This window comes from Mus musculus, chromosome 15 (assembly GCF_000001635.26).
Source record: "Mus musculus strain C57BL/6J chromosome 15, GRCm38.p6 C57BL/6J".
NCBI classification, from domain to species: domain Eukaryota; kingdom Metazoa; phylum Chordata; class Mammalia; order Rodentia; family Muridae; genus Mus; species Mus musculus.
In genome coordinates this window covers 79,516,408-79,532,923 of record NC_000081.6, presented here as the reverse complement: position 1 = coordinate 79,532,923, position 16,516 = coordinate 79,516,408, and the positions used below count along the sequence as shown (strand labels likewise).

At 47.8% G+C, this 16,516-nt stretch overlaps 2 protein-coding genes across 7 annotated transcripts in view; one reads left to right on the top strand and one right to left on the bottom strand.

Annotated features, from left to right (window-relative positions):
• Ddx17 (DEAD box helicase 17) overlaps positions 1-5,228 on the top strand; it is a 19,069-nt gene extending 13,841 nt beyond the window's left edge. Inside the window, exons 12-13 of one of the 6 annotated variants that reach the window (NM_001040187.1) lie at positions 1,010-1,246; positions 2,407-5,228. In NM_001040187.1, coding sequence (NP_001035277.1) covers positions 1,010-1,246; positions 2,407-2,912 — 743 coding nt within the window. In that variant the 3' untranslated portion in view covers positions 2,913-5,228. Of the gene's footprint in view, positions 1-6; positions 1,253-2,406 lie in introns of those variants that run through there. The other 5 variants (NM_199080.2, XM_030248706.1, NM_152806.3 and 2 more) reach the window with 5 other exon arrangements.
• On the bottom strand, positions 5,185-16,516 carry Kdelr3 (KDEL (Lys-Asp-Glu-Leu) endoplasmic reticulum protein retention receptor 3). The gene is made up of 5 exons (NM_134090.2): positions 16,284-16,516; positions 10,013-10,113; positions 7,962-8,120; positions 7,005-7,257; positions 5,185-5,852 (listed from the first exon to the last, which is right to left on the bottom strand). The coding sequence occupies exons 1-5, from the start codon at positions 16,372-16,374 to the stop codon at positions 5,812-5,814; spliced, it is 645 nt and encodes a 214-aa protein (NP_598851.2). The 5' UTR covers positions 16,375-16,516; the 3' UTR covers positions 5,185-5,811.

Genomic DNA, 16,516 nt, shown 5'->3' with positions numbered 1-16,516 from the left:
TTATCTAGGATATTTTCGGAATATTCTTTGTAAAATGCAGATTTTTTTCCACCAAAAATTAGGATTCTGTTACTAAATTTGCTTGTTAAGTAGGTTAAAAAAAAAAACTACATTTAGCTGAAAGCATTACACTAACATTTGCATACTTGTAAGTTTTAGGGGTTACTCAGCCCAACTCCTAGCCATGTACAGAATATTATATGTGTGTCTCAAGGTTTCATGGTTTTCCCCACAGTCTTTGGCTATTGAATCTTCAGGTCACATAGACAATCTGATTGTTGATACAAGTACTAAGTTTCCAATAACCTTGAGTTGAGTGGAAAAAAACCTCATTTGAGAAGCTGGGCTTGGCAGTAGAGTGAAATTTTAGTGTAATGTGTTCTTGTGATTGAAAAGGGAAAGGTAATCTGGGTGTTTACACAAAGCAAAATAGGTGTGTATTTTGGCTTTGGTTTGCTTTTTAAATACAAGAGCAAGACAGAATCTAACTGTTGAGTCTGAGGATGTAGTGAGTAGATGAAGTGCCTTTCCGTGCTGCTCTGTGACTGGTCTGAAGGTAAGTTGGTTGTATTGTTGGTAGACTGTGCCAGGCTTCTCCCAACAGAGTAAAAGTGATTTGGCCCTGCACTTTAATGGTGGTTACTAAGTTCTTCTACATTCTAGCTTCGAAAGGGGGTGGCACTAGATTTTGTCATTCTGAACTCTGGTCTCAGTGTAGCTCCTGTCAGCATATCATTACAGAAGAGGCAGGAGTTTGGGGTATTGGAGGGAGCTCCCATAGGGTAATCACAAACCAAGATGCAGGGCCTGCCTGTGTCCTGAGTGGCACTGATCCTCTTTTACTCTGTTGGGATGAGTCTTTTTTTTGTACCTACTCAGGGCAGTTACTAACTTCATCTTCTCCCCTCTTGCTGTCATCTGCATTCGTGCTCTCCACCTCTTGGCATGTCTTTACCTTCTCTTTCTCTGCCACATCAACCTACACAATGTCTCCTCATTGACGTGGAAGATGTGGAAGATGTCAAGTTTGTCATCAACTACGATTATCCAAACAGCTCAGAGGATTATGTTCACCGTATTGGCCGAACGGCCCGCAGCACCAACAAGGGCACTGCCTATACTTTCTTTACCCCGGGCAACCTGAAGCAGGCTAGAGAGCTGATCAAAGTATTGGAAGAGGCCAATCAAGCCATCAATCCAAAATTGATGCAGCTTGTGGACCACAGAGGTGGCGGCGGAGGAGGGGGTAAGGGTAAGTCCTGGAATTTTCCAGGTACTGCCAAGGACTTGTAACACTAATTGTGCCATTTTTTTCTGCTGGTTTTTCTTTGTTGGTGAGTTTTTAGTTTTCCTTTTTGTTTGTTTTGTTTGGATGACAAGGCTCTTGTTTGGAGTTGGAAAGAAATTTGTGGCTTTGAATAATCTCATTTTAAGTGAAAAAGTAAGTCTGGTCATTGTGTTACTGTTAGAACCCAGTGTTCTTGTAGTTGAGGATTTAAGACCCATTATTTATTTAAATTTGGGGTTACATGGTACATGTCCAAAATTAAACTAGTAGTACATGCCTGTGAATCTTTTAGTTTGGTTTTTATTCTTTAAGACAGGGTTTCTCTGTGTAGCCCTGGCTGTTCTGGAGCTCACTTTGTAGACCAGGCTGTTCTCAAACTCAGAAATCAACCTAACAAAGCTGTCGCTGTCCAGCCAAGCTTGGGTTTTGTTTTTTCAAGACAGGGTTTTTCTGTATAGCCCTGGCTGTCCTGGAACTCACTTTGTAGACCAGACTGGCCTCGAATTCAGAGATCCGCCCGCCTCTGTCTCCTGAGTGCTGAGATTAAAGGCACGCACCACCACCGCCTGGCGGGTTTGTTTCTTTTATTTATTTGCTTGTTTTATGTATATGAGTATCTACTTGCATGCCAGAAGAGGACATTGGATCCCATTACAGATGGTTGGGAATTGAACTCAGGCCCTCTAGAGTCAGTCAGCTCAGTCAGTGCTTTACTGAGCCATTTCTCCAGCCCCAAGCCTATGTTTCTTAACACATGGAGGTAAAGCTAGGTATGTTATCTTTTTGGGACAGCTTGAGCTTCATAGCTAGACCCTGTCTCTTAAAATTTTAACATAGATAGCTAAACTGTTTTTCCTTCTTGATACCTTTGGAGAATTTGGTAATTTTACCTCATTTCATAGCATAGTATTAACCGAGGCATACAGTTGATCTACAGCTGTGTGGTACACTCAGGTTAAGTTTGGTTTTGTTATCAAGAAGACTCTAAAAGGCACCAAGTTGAGTGAAGTATTAACTTAGAGACTAGCGTTACAGATGAAGAACATGTGTTGAGTATTTCTGTGCCCCTTTATGTTCAGTTTGTTGGGATCACATACTCGGCATTTTCTTCCCACTAGGAGGCCGCTCACGATACCGGACTACTTCTTCAGCCAACAATCCCAATCTGATGTATCAGGACGAGTGTGACCGGAGGCTTCGAGGGGTCAAGGATGGTGGCCGGAGAGATTCTACAAGCTACAGGGATCGTAGTGAAACCGATAGAGCCAGTTATGCTAATGGCAGTGGCTATGGAAGCCCAAATTCTGCCTTTGGGGCACAAGCAGGCCAATACACCTATGCTCAAGGCACCTATGGGGCAGCTGCCTATGGCACCAGTGGCTACACGGCGCAGGAGTATGCTGCTGGCACTTACGGGGCGAGCAGCACTGCCTCAGCAGGGAGGAGCTCTCAGAGCTCCAGCCAGCAGTTTAGTGGGATAGGCCGATCTGGGCAGCAGCCACAGCCACTGATGTCACAGCAGTTTGCACAGCCTCCAGGAGCTACCAATATGATAGGCTACATGGGGCAGACTGCTTACCAGTACCCTCCCCCTCCCCCTCCCCCTCCTCCATCTCGCAAATGAAACTGCATGGCAGGAGTGACTCGTGCAGATGAATTACACATCTAAAGGAACACTGTCTTTTACCCTTCTAGACCTTTTCATTTTTATTTTTTCTTTTCTCAACCATTACGGTTTATCTTTTTTTAATGCAGATAGTTAAAATTTCACTGCCAGGTTTCTTCTGCCCACCCAAAAGATCCAGTCTATAATTACAGATTTTGTAAGAAAAAATATATATACACATAACTGACTGGAAAGAATTAATTTCTTTCCCCCAGCTTAATGCATGTTGAGGATATTGAGCTATTTTTCATCTTAAAGGTATTAGGCACTTTTGTTGGAGCCTGTTTATCCATGGGAGGGTGGGTAGGGAAGGAGGGACTGCTCTGCAGGAAGTGGTATCTGTTCTTTAGACTGCTCTCCTTAGGGAGGAGCCAAGAGGGATTTCCATGCACACTGCCCATGGTGGGTTTAAGTTACTGAAGTTCGATTACTCAGGCCTGATGAATTTTTAAGACTGCTTTGTTGGTCATTTGGCTGATGGCTTCTTATGTGCATTCAACAGTTAAAAATTCCTAATCGATTCTGTCATCATGCCCCCTCCCCACTTGTTCCTGCAGTTATTAAATATTAACCAGGTTAGTGTTGAGTTAGAAATTACATTTCTGAGTTCAAGCGTTGTCTTTTTAAGTTTAAAAAACTATAAAGGGTTGTTTTTACTAGGTAGACTGGCATCTGGGTAGAGGCTGCCTGGGATTTTTATCCCCACATAACCAGGGGCCATCTGAAAGTCATTTTCTAGCCAGATCAGCCACTGAGCGGTAAGCATCAGCGCTCAGCAGAGCCTTCCGAGCAGCATTTAGAAAGCACCTTTGGGAATGATGGACTGCAAGGGAGTGGGCGGATCTTCCTCTTAAACAGTATTCTTAGAGTAGGATTGACCTCATGGGCTGCTCTGCCCACTTGGTCAGGCTCTCCTGAGCAGGACTGCTAAAGAGCTTGCCTCCTCAAAGCCTGGTCTCTGAGGTGCTTTCTAACAGCTGGAGGCACTTGTTCTGGGCTTTCCTTTGCCCTCAGTTTTTCACAGGTAGGTAGTAGCCATGGAGGGCTGAAGCCCAGGCTCTCCTTACTCTCTGGAGTGTGAAGGTAGGGGTGAGCTCGTCTCACCCCTTTATTAAATGCTCCTGGAACTTGGAAGAGCAGCAGATGAAGTTGGAAAGAAAATTCTGCTCTTATCACCTAAACAGGACAGGAGAGCAGATGCCCCAGCGCCTCTAGTAGATGGTAGTGGTGGGGCTAGTGTGTGGCTGTTACCTGGGCCGCTCAAATTCATTCCAGGGAGGAGGCTCCACTGCATTCTTTGGCTGTGCCCTGAGGGTGCCTGCTCCTTTGTACGGTAACAGTCAATTTTGAGGTTTCTTTCAGGAAGAGAAAGGGATGGTTTTGAGGGGCTCAGAAAATAGGATTCAGTGTGTAACATAACAGGTAGGTTGTCAGCATGCTTGGCATTCTTCTGTTTTCCTTACCGTTTTACAGACTATGAAGCTGAGGGGGGATGGTAGGCACAGATGTGTGGCAACCCTGCTCTGTGCTCTGAAACCAAAGTGTGTCCTGTCTTGTCTGTCTCTCACCCTGCCAAAAGCAAGTGTCTAATCACTGATGCTGACCAGCCTGTTACAGATACTTTCTACAACCAAATTCAGATTTATTTTTTATTAAGCATTATACCATGGGCTGTCCTGTGCTCCTGTCACTCTTCAAAAACACCCCTTCTATTACTGCCTCCGGGGATGAAGCAGTAGCTAGGTTGCTTAACCTCCCCTCTCCAGCAGAGGCATAATCCAGATAAGTAGCAGATGTCATATTTCATAAGCTCTTTTGGCCTGGGTACAGCAGAAAACTAGCAGTTTTCCTACTTGGCGCAAGTGACTTGTGCCTCCTTGTCTGTCCTTTGTCAGCACAGGTGCAGGCAAACCCTTCCAGCTGGGTTAATTGCCGTTTATGGTTTACTCACTTAGGGAAAGGGCTTAGGTGTTAGGCTGTGGGCTGCTTCTCCCTAACCATCCATTGTGCAGACTTCTCATCTAAAAAGGTTGGTGGCTTTTGCTTGGGATCAGTGCTCTGCTAACGCCCTTGCTGGTCTCTCCACACATTCCTGTCATTGAGACTTGAATTGTAGGTGTGATGTTATGCACAGGATGCTCAGAGCTATGTTACTACTATTCTTAGTTTGTAAATTGTCCTTTTGATACCATCTTGTTTTCTTTTGTAGGTATAAATAAATACTTGACAATAAAGGTGTGAATTTTTTATTACATTAAAACTTAAAAAGAGTTTAAGTGTACTCTTAATGTTTTCCTCCAAGCAGTGAAAACATTAAGCAGGGTGAGTGTATTAGGCATTCTATTTAGCACCTCAGGCTGGGAGGGGAAGGCTACATTGGTGGTTCTTAGCACAGAATGGATTTACACAGTGGCCATGGTGTCCATCTCAGCTAACAAGTGAGCTAAGCAGTCCTAAGCACTTGGCAGAGCTGGTTATTTGGACTGCTTACAGCTTGCAGGCCAGGTGGACATGTGGCTCGAGTTCAGCACGCTGACCTAGGGAGGTTCTCTGAATGGATCTTCCCAGCCCTGGGCATGAGTTGTATAGTCCTAAGGAAGCAAGGAGTTGAGCCACTCACGGAGGTATCTACTGCTTCTCTTCACTTGGCACTTGTAGGGCACCATCCTTGGGCAGATGGGCTAGGTATCCCATTCTATCCATGGTGGATTAGGGAGGTGCTGCCGTTTATCCCAAGATGGTGCTTTGCTCAAATTCACACCAGTCACTCTAACATGAAGTCCCAAGTCTTGGCTTGAAGTCATGAAGCAGTGATCCGGATGGTTTGCTTTAGCTGCCATAGGGGTGGCCCTTCTCTTCAAACTGGCACCGGGAGGCTTAATTTCTTTCCTTTAAGGACTAAGGAAAAAAAGATAAAATTTTACTATGTGTTGTACTTAAAGAAGAATTCCTGCCCCCCTCCCTCCACTTTAGCTGGCCTTGAACTGGAGATCGCCTGCCTTTGCCTCCCTTGTTACTTGTTGCGGGTCACCCGTGGGGTTTATGCTGTTTCCCCCCACTTTGGTTACTGGTGTTCTTACATCATTTTAGATGAGTATGTCTACTCCATTCCCATAGCCTGTGTCTATCCATCCCAACCCTGTTTTTAAACTGCCCTGATTAGTCTCTGCATGGTGGCTGCTGGGCATGGTGACACAATAACAAACCCCATAACCTAGATCCCTGGGGTTCTGTGTGAACTTAGTTTCCTTGCGTTTCAAGGTCTACTACTGCTAACAGCTGCTTCGGGGCTTTTGGAGATTGAGGTTTTCCCAACCAAGTTTGTCAGAAGTCCTCAGTTTTCCTGTCTGTGCACGTTGCTGATTGCTATTGGTCTGTGCCTCCCCAGATCCAAATAAGCTCCAGAGGGATGAACCTTGGCTCTGCCTCAGACCAGTTGGAGTAAGTCTGGCCCTCAGGGAGTGACACTGTTGGGAGGCCTTGGAGGACTCCTAGTGTTCAAAACTCCCGGACAAACACATGAAACGGCTTTCTCCTGGCAGGAGCACTCCTCCCTCTGGAATCAAAACTTGTAGGCCAATCGAAAACAGGAAGCAAACATTTTCCTAGTGGGTTACTAAATGGAACTACTCCCTTCTCCACCCCTTGATTCCTGGACCCATGGATCCTAGTTATAGGAGAAACTCTACCGTGTATCAGACACTGATTCAAAGCATATGTTGCCTTCAGTAGATACCTGCCCCAGCCTTCAACGCCTGGCTCTACACAGTGCTACATTTCCTCCAACAAGGGCATACCTATTCTATAAAGGACATGCCTAATAGTGTCACTACCTGTGGGCCAAACATTCAAACAGGTATGTTTACGGAGGCTAAACCTATTCAAACTTATACAAGTACCAGACATAAGAGTGCACAGTGACCAGCACTCAGGAGGCAGAGGCAGGCAGATTTCTGAGTTCCAGGACAGCCAGGGCTATACAGAGAAACCCTGTCTTGAAAGAAAGAGAGAGAAAGCAAGCAAGCACCGTGACACAGGACCAGTGCCTACCTTTGGTCACATACAAGTAGAAGAAGTCACAGTAAAAGATGGTTTGAACAACTCCAGACACTACTGAGATCTGGTCATAGAAGTTCTCTGTCTGGTACCGCCTGATCCAGTTGGCCAGATAGAGGAGCCGATAGAGCCCCAGGAAGAACAGGTAGTGAGTGGTGATGGTCTCAGCCTCTCCGGTCTTGCTGATCATGAAGAGCTGTGGCAGGATAGCCACTGACTCCAGATAGATGGAGAAGGTCCAGAGGACCTGTCAGAACAACAATAGAAAGGCTGGAAGTCCTTTGCTTTAGAGGACTCATGTAGTGAACGTTTGCTGAAGAGAATAGTTTGACACACAATCATTTTACAGGGTACCAATGTTGCTTTGAGCAAACTTATCTCCCTAGGAAGGAATAAGACCCCAGAATGTTTTGCCACAATAGGTTTAAGAACTTGTATTTATGGCTTTTTGCTGTTGGGAATAGAAAAAAAGGCCAGAGGGCACTCTGCCCATAGTGTCCCCAGCCCTGAACTTTAGTAGTTAAACCTGTCCATCACTTACAGAAATACAAACTCAGGTATGTAATGCCTGCTTGTTTCACAACAGTGCAAATTTGTCCATGAAACATAGTTTTGACAGACTGCATAGTGTGTAAGTGACATTTAAGATAAGGTGACAAGGAACAGCCAATAAATATCGGCATAGAACCTCCAGAGATGATAGCCTTTCAAAGCTCAGGCCCGCTGCTGACTCAGCCTTGGTACTCTTGGGGACACAAGGTGTCAACTGGAGGAGGGTTACCACCTGTTTAACTTGGAGCCTTTGGGAACTTCAGGACTATGACTAGATGAGCCCCTTCACGGTGGGGTGGAGGTGAGTGCTGTGAACGGTGAGCAAAGGCTCATGGTAGAAATGCCCAGATGGCCGAAAAGGGTGCTGGGAGGCAGTCCTGCCTTGGGACTAAGACCCACCTCCATCGGCGTGTAACTGTAGTTCACCAGAAAGGAAAGGCCAGTCACGGGGACCAGGAGGAACTCCAGCCGGAATGTGTCATTTTCAATGTCAAACGTTTTCCGGAACTTCCAATAGATCATGTACACTGTGACATAGGCACAGAGGAGGAAAACCACCTAGGGAGACACGGACGTCTATGACATCATTTAACACTCGTACTAGACCATATCTGTAATTCTAAGGGCTATCATGCTATTGTCCCCAACAGGCCACCCTGCCTCTGTGTGTGTGCACACGTGTGCATGTGTGAGGAAGTGTGCATGCTTGTGTGCGTGTGTGCGTGTATGCATGATGTTTCTGGGGCCCCTAGAGTCACGAGTTGGAGGTTTGCATTAGAGTCACATGAGTAGCTTCTCTGATGCCATCCCAAGGGTTTTTTTGTTTGTTTGTTTTTGGGGGGTTTTTTGTTGTTTTGTTTTGTTTTGTTTTATTTTTTTGGTAGGTCTGGGCAGCCTTGGAATTTGCTTTTCTAACAACTTCCCAGGCTGTGCCAATACTGTTGGGTGGCACTAAACTACACTGGCACAGAGAGCTCACTCACACTTCACTAGGATGAGAGACGAATGCTGTCACCACACCCTGTAGCATGGTGTCACATGCTCTGTGAAGATCTGTCAGTCTGTCTCTGTCACAAGAGGATTCATGGGCAGGACCCTCCTGTGAGTCCTTACTCAGCACAGATTAGTGACAGAGGGAACACAAGGAGTGACGACCACATTTCTATTCCATTACAGACAACATCTCATCCAGTCACAGCAAGGCTGGGTCTGCAGAGAAATGAACTAAGCAGGTAAATGGGCCAGCCTCCTGTAATTCTAATGGTGATTTTAAGACTCTCCCACCCCCACCCCAGCCAATGGTCTGGAGAGGTGGCTCAGAGGTTAAGAGCACTGACTGGGGGCTGGAGAGATGGATCAGTGGTTAAGAGCACTGAGTGCTGCTCTTCTAGAGGTCCTGAGTTCAATTTCCAGCATCCACATGGTGGCTCACAACCATCTGTAATGGGATCCGATGCCCTCTTCTGGTATGTCTGAAGACAGCGACAGTATATTCACATACATGAAATAAATAGATAATAATAGATTCACACTGTGTACAGCTGCTTCGCAGGAGACAACATCCTCTTACCTCTTCCACTGATGAGCTACCTGGAACCCCAAAGGATGTCTCTGAGACTTTTGATGTGCTGTATCATCTCTTGAAATATTTTTGGGGGGCGGGGCATGAGGGGAGGTTGGTTGAGACTGAATTTCTCTGTGTAGCCTTAGCTGTCCTGGAACTCAATCTGTAGACCAGGTTGGCCTCAAACTCAGAGATCCACCTGCCTCTGCCTCACAGTGCTGGGATTAAAGTAAGATTTTAGGATTTGGCTTAGCCATTCCATGACTAATATACTCATTTGCTTATGATGTTCTGCCCTGAAGGTATAGGATCCATGAGTCTTGAATGTCTCCAAGTGCCGGGCACAGCAGAGCAGGACACACATTGCACAGGTGTATGGCCAATGCAGTTCACTAAATGCCCAGGGTCCAGGAAAAAAACATCTGATTTGTTTATTGTTTAACCATTCTGTGTGATCGTTAATTATTAGGAAATATTCAGTCCATGGTAGGGCGCCAGTGTTTATGTCACTGTGCGTGCGTGCGTGTGTGCATGTGTGTGTGTGTGTCTATGTGTGTGTGTTGTTAGTGGGAGTCTTTTGAGACACCGTGTCACTGTGTAGCCCTGGAACCAGGTTGGCCTTGAACTTGAAGCGATTCTCTTGCCTCTCTGCTTCTCCAGTGCTGAGAAGACATGAGTGTATCATGCATGTTACTTGCCTCACACTTAAACCTGTGACCTTGATGAATCTCCCAGCCACCTCTCTGAGTGAAGTACAAGTACCATGGTGGTCCTGAGCAAAAAGTACAGAGACCCGTTCCTGAAAGGCCGTGGGCAGCAAGGCAGGCGAGCCAGCTCCAGCCCTGGCCTCAACTTGCCAGCACACCAGGGATCCCCATGCGTTTACCTTCATCACTGTGTTGTAGATGGAGATGAAGTTCGAGAAGAGGTCCAGGTACCTGGTGGTAAAGACCAAAGCGAAAAGAATCTGGCTCTTTCCAGAGATGCCTGTGCAGGGTGAACAAGGGAATCATGAGAACATAGCCTTCAGGGTGGCCAGCCAGGAGCGGCTATCCCTGCCCTGCCCTGCCCTGCCCTCAGTCACTGGAGTCCCTGTGCCTCTTGTTGAGCTATGATCTGTCTACAAATAAAGATTCGAACACTATGTTCCCTGTCACCTTGCGTGCGCCACCTTGGTGCGTCTCTGTGGAGGATGCGGAGGTGGTGTGAGTCGCCTGGATGGGGGTGTTGAGGCTGTTCTGTGTGCCACCCCCAGAGCTCCAGTGGCAACCCCAGAACTCCACTGTGGGAGAACTGACTCCAGCTGCTGATTCACCAGGGAGACAAGCAGGCAGAGAGAGTTAGAGATCGGCCAGCAGCGCTCTGTTTTCAAAATGCACCTTTTTCTACTTATAAAGGTTATGCCTATATTTATTCATTGCAATACAAGAATTAGGGGTGCAACTCAGTGACCGAGCACTTGCCAGCATATGAGAGGCCCTGGGTTCAGTCCCAACATTGCCATAAGTAAGTAATAAACACCAAATGGTACATGCAGAAAAGATGCCTGAGAACACAGACCTCTGGCCAGAGCTCATGTATGTGCAGGAGTGCATGACACAGGTGCCAGGACTTGTCACACATGCTGTCTTGGTCTCTACACTGTTTCTTTTCTTTTGAGACGGGGTCTTGCTGAACGACTGGCCTGGAACTGGCTATATAGAATGGGCTGGCTTCCCAGGTATGGTGGCACACTCCTTTAATCTCAGTACTCTGGAAGCAGCAGCAGGAAGATCTCTATGAGTTCCAGGCCAGTATAGTCTACAGAGTGAGTTCCAGGACAGCTAAGGCTATACAGGGAAACACTCTTTAAAAACAAACCAACCAAACAAATAAACGAAAAGAATAATGCTGGCTGGGCTGGTGAGATGGCTCAGCAGGGTAAGATCACTGACTGCTCTTCTGATGGTCCTGAGTTCAAATCCCAGCAAACACATGGTGGATCACAACCACCCATAATGAAATCTGACACCCTTATCTAGTGTGTCTGAAAACAGCTACAGTGTACTTATGTATAATAATGAATAAATCTTTGGGCGGGAGCGAACAGGGAGTGAGCAAGCAGAGGTCCTAAATTCAATTTCCAACAACCACATGAAGGCTCACAACCATCTTTACAGCTACAGTGTACTCACATACAAAAAATAATAAATAAATCTCTTTAAAAAAAAAAAAAGGAGCCGGGTGGTGGTGGCACACGCCTTTAATCCCAGCACTTGGGAGGCAGAGACAGGTGGATTTCTGAGTTCGAGGCCAGCCTGGTCTACAAAGTGAGTTCCAGGACAGCCAAGACTATACAGAGAAACCCTGTCTTGAAAAACCAAAAAAAAAAAAAAAAAAAAAAAAGGAGAAGAAGAATGCTGGCTTTGGGCTGGGCATGGAAGCACATACCTTAGGAGGCAGTGGTAGGCCTTTTGAGTTCAAGGCCAGCCAGGGCTACCCAGTGAAACCACATCTCAAAATTATAATTAACTAACTAATTAATCAATCAAAGTAAAGGTGCTGGCCGCCAGCTTTTAGCAGCCCTCCCTGCCTCTGCCTCCTCAGTGCTGAGGTTGCAAGTCTGTGCCACCACAGTGCCCAACTCCAAGGTCTGTCTGTCTGTCTGTCTTTTTTAAAAGAACCTATTGAGCTGGAGAAATGGCTCAGTAGTTAAGAACATTTACTACTCTTACAGAAGACTGCAGTTTGGTTCCCAGCACCCACACAGTGGCTCACAACTGCCAATAACTCCAATTTTGGGATATCTGATGCCCTCTTCTGATACCCACTGTCATGCACACAAGTGGTTCACAGACCACTCAGGTACAAACACATACACATAAAAGGAATGAATGAATAAATATAATATAATGCTATTTATTTTAGGTGGGTGTAGCAGTACCAACCTTTAATCCAAGTACCCAGTCAGGTTGATCTCTGTCAGCTCCAGGCCAGCCATGACCACATAGTAGTAACATATCTCAAAATACAAACAAAAATGTTGTGTGTGTGTAGTGCCTGCATGAATATATATGAAGCATATGTTCCCATATAAGAACCCATATAAGTGTCTGGAACAGGAGCTACAAACAGCTGTTAAGACATGATGTGGGTCCTCTGTAAGACCAACCAGCGCTCTTAACCCCTGAGCCATCTCTCCAGCCATGGTCTGTGGTGTTTCTTGGTCTACTCTTTATTTAGTCCTGTATCTGATTTAGAGTCTTGTTACTTTTAATGCTTTTTTTTAAGATTTATTTATTATTATATCTAAGTACACATAGCTGTCTTCAGACACACTAAAAGAGGGCGTCAGACCTCATTACGGATGGTTGTGAGCCACCATGTGGTTGCTGGGATTAGAACTCACAACCTTTGGAAGAGCAGTCAGTGCTCTTAACTGCTGAACCATCTCTCCAGCCCTTAATGTTATTTTTTTAAACAATTATTTATAAAATTTATTTCCTTACTTAGTATGTGTTTGTGGTATCTGTGTGTATGTGCACACCATGTATGAAGGTCAGGGGACAACTTTCATGGGATGGCTCCTTCCTTGTACCACATGGGCCAAATTCAGAAGCTCAAACTTAACAGCAAGTACCTTATGTCACTGAGCCATCTCAACAGCCAGATCTTCAGTATATTTGAGACAGCACCTCATGTGGCCCAGGCTGGCCTTGAACTCTCCGTGTAGCAAAACTGGTCTTGAAATCCTAATTTCCCTGCCATCTCTTTCTGCGTGCTGAGATCTCAGGCTTGTGCCGCTACAACCAGGGGTTTTATTAGTGAAAGAGCTTCGGCGTCCAGAGGGCTCCCTTGTGCCCTCATTCATCCAGCTCATACCTGGTGGCCATAAAGGTTCTCACAAGAAGGCAAGGATAGGGCTGGGCCTTTGTGCATTGGTGCAGTGCTTAATCCCATCACTCAGGATGCAGAGGCAAACCAGCCCAGGCAAAGGAGCCCAGTCTCAAAAAAAAAAAAAAAAAAAAAAAAAAAAAGGAGCAGGAGAGACTGGGGCGTGGCCCTGGGCAAGAACACTTGCTTAGCGTCACAGGTTCCATACCCTTGACTCCGGCTCCCCAGTGTTCCTGCTTCACCCCCTGCCTGGGCCCTGTACTCTTATGGCTCTCCTGCAGGTCAAGGAGATGGCTCCAAGGGCCAGGAACTTCCTTTATCTTCCTTCCTTGCCACGCCCACAATAGCTTCGGCCACACCTTGCCACGCCCACACTAGCCTCGGCCACACCTTGCCACGCCCAACGTTTCCAGTCCCAGTGCTGGTGTCTCTGAAGCCAAGGTCAACTGACCTCACTACTGCTCTCGAGAGCTGCTCACAGAACGTTCCCATCCTTAGCATCCCTCTCCTGGACTCTGTGACATCAGGCGGTTGTGCCTCCCCTTCTATGGCTCTACCTGTCTTTGTCCACAAATCACCCAGCTGCCTGCTGTTCTGTATCTCTGCCATCTCAGCCATCCCTGTGGCTGATGGCTTCTAACACGTGTGCACACACACACATGCACACACACAAACATACACACACTCCAGAGAGCCTCCAGATCCAAGGCTCCTCTTAGTTTTGGCCTGTATGTTCATTCATCTGTCCGCTCCATTTTTCAGGACAATCCCACAAGGCCCCAAAAGTCATCCAAGACAAACCTATCTCCGAATAGCCTTCTCCACCCCTTCTTGGTAAACAGCCCTTCATCCCTCTGCAAACTCATGGCCACCCTTGAGCCTCTCTCCCTCTCTCACACCCCTCCAGTCACCACGCCCCAGTATTCTTTAGCCTCTCTCTTCTCTACTCGGCTACTCTCAGATAGCCCAACAATTGCTGGCCAGCGGCCCCACCCCCACCCCCACTTTCCATTCTCCATCCAGAAACCCAAGGGCTATTTGAAAACAAAATTCTGCTTAAAGCTTTTATGTGACTTCCAAATGTCCTTAAAAGACCCAAAGCCTTGTCCCAGCTGCTGCCTGGGCCATCCTCCCTCCTGGCTCTTGCCACACCCCCTCCAGCCTAGCAATTTGTCTAGATTCTATTCCAAGTGAACACAGGGTCTGCATCCTGTGACCCCTGTAGTGACTCTGCCTTCCTGTGCCCACACTCCCTGTCTCACTCTTCTGGTTGTGACGGGCAGTCTTGGGATGGTTTTTTTGTTTTTGTCTTGTTTGTATGTTTTCGAGACAGGGTTTCTCTATGTAGCCCTGGCTATCCTGAAACTCTCTCTGTAGACCAGGCTGGCCTTGAACTCAAGAAGATCCACCTCCCTTTGCCTCCCAAGTGCTGGGATTAATGGAGCGTGCTACCACTACCCAGTCAGAGTGACATTTTTAATGATGGAGGAGACTCCTAAGGTCTCTCCCACTCTGAAGAACACTGGGCCCAGATACCGGCTGCAGGCGAGTGTGGGCCTCACATTCCTCACTAGTAGTCCTGTTTCCCCTCCCCCCCATCCCCCGCACATGTGATTGGAGCCATGTGACCAAGACCTAGGACCTGAGTAGAGCCTAGCAGGGAGACAGACGAGGCCATAAAGGAACTCCTATAGGGGGTGACACAGATGGGGAGGCGACCTAGACCAGGTGGGGCTGGCTGTGTTGCCCCTTCACCAAGCCCTTGCCAAAGAGGCACCTGCCCTATTAGGACAGTCTAGGCAGCAGCTTCATGGGGGATACCTGGCCACTATATCCTCCAGTCCTCTTAACCTTGTAGGCTCAGGGTTCTACCCATAGTGGCTCCACACATAAACACATAAACACTATCCCTACCAGAAGCCCAGGAGAAGAGAGACACCGTGAGTGAGTCCCTCTGACTGATAGGGAAACAGAAGCCCCAGGCTACACAACTCAGCAGGACAGTGGGACAGTGGCCAGTGTGTCTCTGGCATTTGGGGCTGGCACCAGCTGCCATTTTTCTTTCGCCTACAGCAACGCATACTGATTTGCTCCTCCTGTCGCTTTCTGCTGGTCTCTCAGTAGGTCAGCTCCCTAAGGCAGGGCATTGGGGTATCAGGGCACAGTGTCCCTCACAGGATGAGGGAGGAGGTAACAAGCACTCCCCCAATCCTACCCCGGACCTCTAAAGCAAAGTCACAGGCCCAGCAAGCAGAAGGGCCGTGAGAGACGATCTCTCAGGCAACTGACTACTACAAACCCCCGGTAACGTCTAATTCAGTCCAGAGCCACTGGATCCAAAATGTGTCTGATCCATACTCAACCAAGTCCCTCTCCTGATCAGCCTCCCAGGTGACATCTCAAAATGCTCTCAACCTCCATTTCCGGAGTCTCAAGAGACCTGCTGAGCCTCTGCCTCTGCTCCTACTTCTTCGATGGTTTCCTTCATCCTGGATCCCGAATGTGACCGGAAAAAGCCTTTCACCATTAGTCCATCCTACCTTCTGGATTCCTCTTCCTCCTGTGTCCTTCCCAGGACATGCCCTATGCCCTGTGGCTTCTACGTATTTGCACGGGTGTTCTCAACACCGTACCCTGTACCTTGAGCACATACCCTGCCCATCCTCTCTGTCCACGTAGCCCTCAGCTGCTCTCTGCCTCCCCAGCTCTGGTAGAGTCTGAGCTCACACTCAATTGCATGCCTGGGACAGGCAGGGAACGCTAGGAACGGAGATGGCTGAAAGACAATGGGCAGCTTCTTATTAACCCGGGGACTGAAATCATCAACCCAGCCTCCAGATATTTCCCATCCCAGCAAGGCCGCTAGACCTGTAGACAAATCGCGAGCCCCTCCAACGCCTTCCACTCAGAGCCAGCTCCACATCCCTGGGCCAGGCTGATATCACCAGCTGGCAGGAAAAGGCTCTCTCTGGGGAAATAAAAGGCAGGAGAGAATGAAGACTCGACGACTAAGGCGACTTCAAATATGGTCTCCTCCCAGGGGAAGGTCCCCCTCCACTCCTCGCCCAGCAGCCGTGATACTGCCAGCTGCCCAGTTAAGGATAGGGCGAGAAGCGTGAGGTAGGGCTCTTCATGGAGACAGAAGCCACGCTCCCTCATAATCTCCCGGATCCTCTGATGTCGAAAAACTTCGCTGAAGTTTTTGGAAGCGCGCGCGCCCGGCTTCCCTCTGAGCCTAAGTCCTCACCATGGTCCGGTCCCGCCCCGCCCCGGGCGCCGCTCACCGGCGCAGCTCTTGGACCTCCAGATCTTCACCAGGAGCAAGATCATAGCCAGGAGGTGGCTCAGGTCCCCGAGGATTCGGAACACGTTCATGGTCCCGCCCGCCGCTCCCGCGCCGTGTCGCGCAGAACTTCCCAGGGAACTTTCTGTTGCGCGGGGCGCTGCCACGTCCCCGTCCCTGCTCCTCGCGGTGCCCCAGGCCGGTGCCGCGCCTCCTTGCTGGCGCGCTCCCGCC

Bases quoted from the DNA above. Each gene is read 5' to 3' on its own strand.
- Kdelr3 (NM_134090.2), bottom strand. From the start codon at position 16,374: ATGAACGTGTTCCGAATCCTCGGGGACCTGAGCCACCTCCTGGCTATG. The intron at 8,121-10,012 runs GTAAACGCATGG...GTGTCTCCCTAG, and splicing joins TCTACAACACAGTGATGAAG to GTGGTTTTCCTCCTCTGTGC. The intron at 7,258-7,961 runs GTGGGTCTTAGT...TTGTTCTGACAG, and splicing joins ACAGTTACACGCCGATGGAG to GTCCTCTGGACCTTCTCCAT.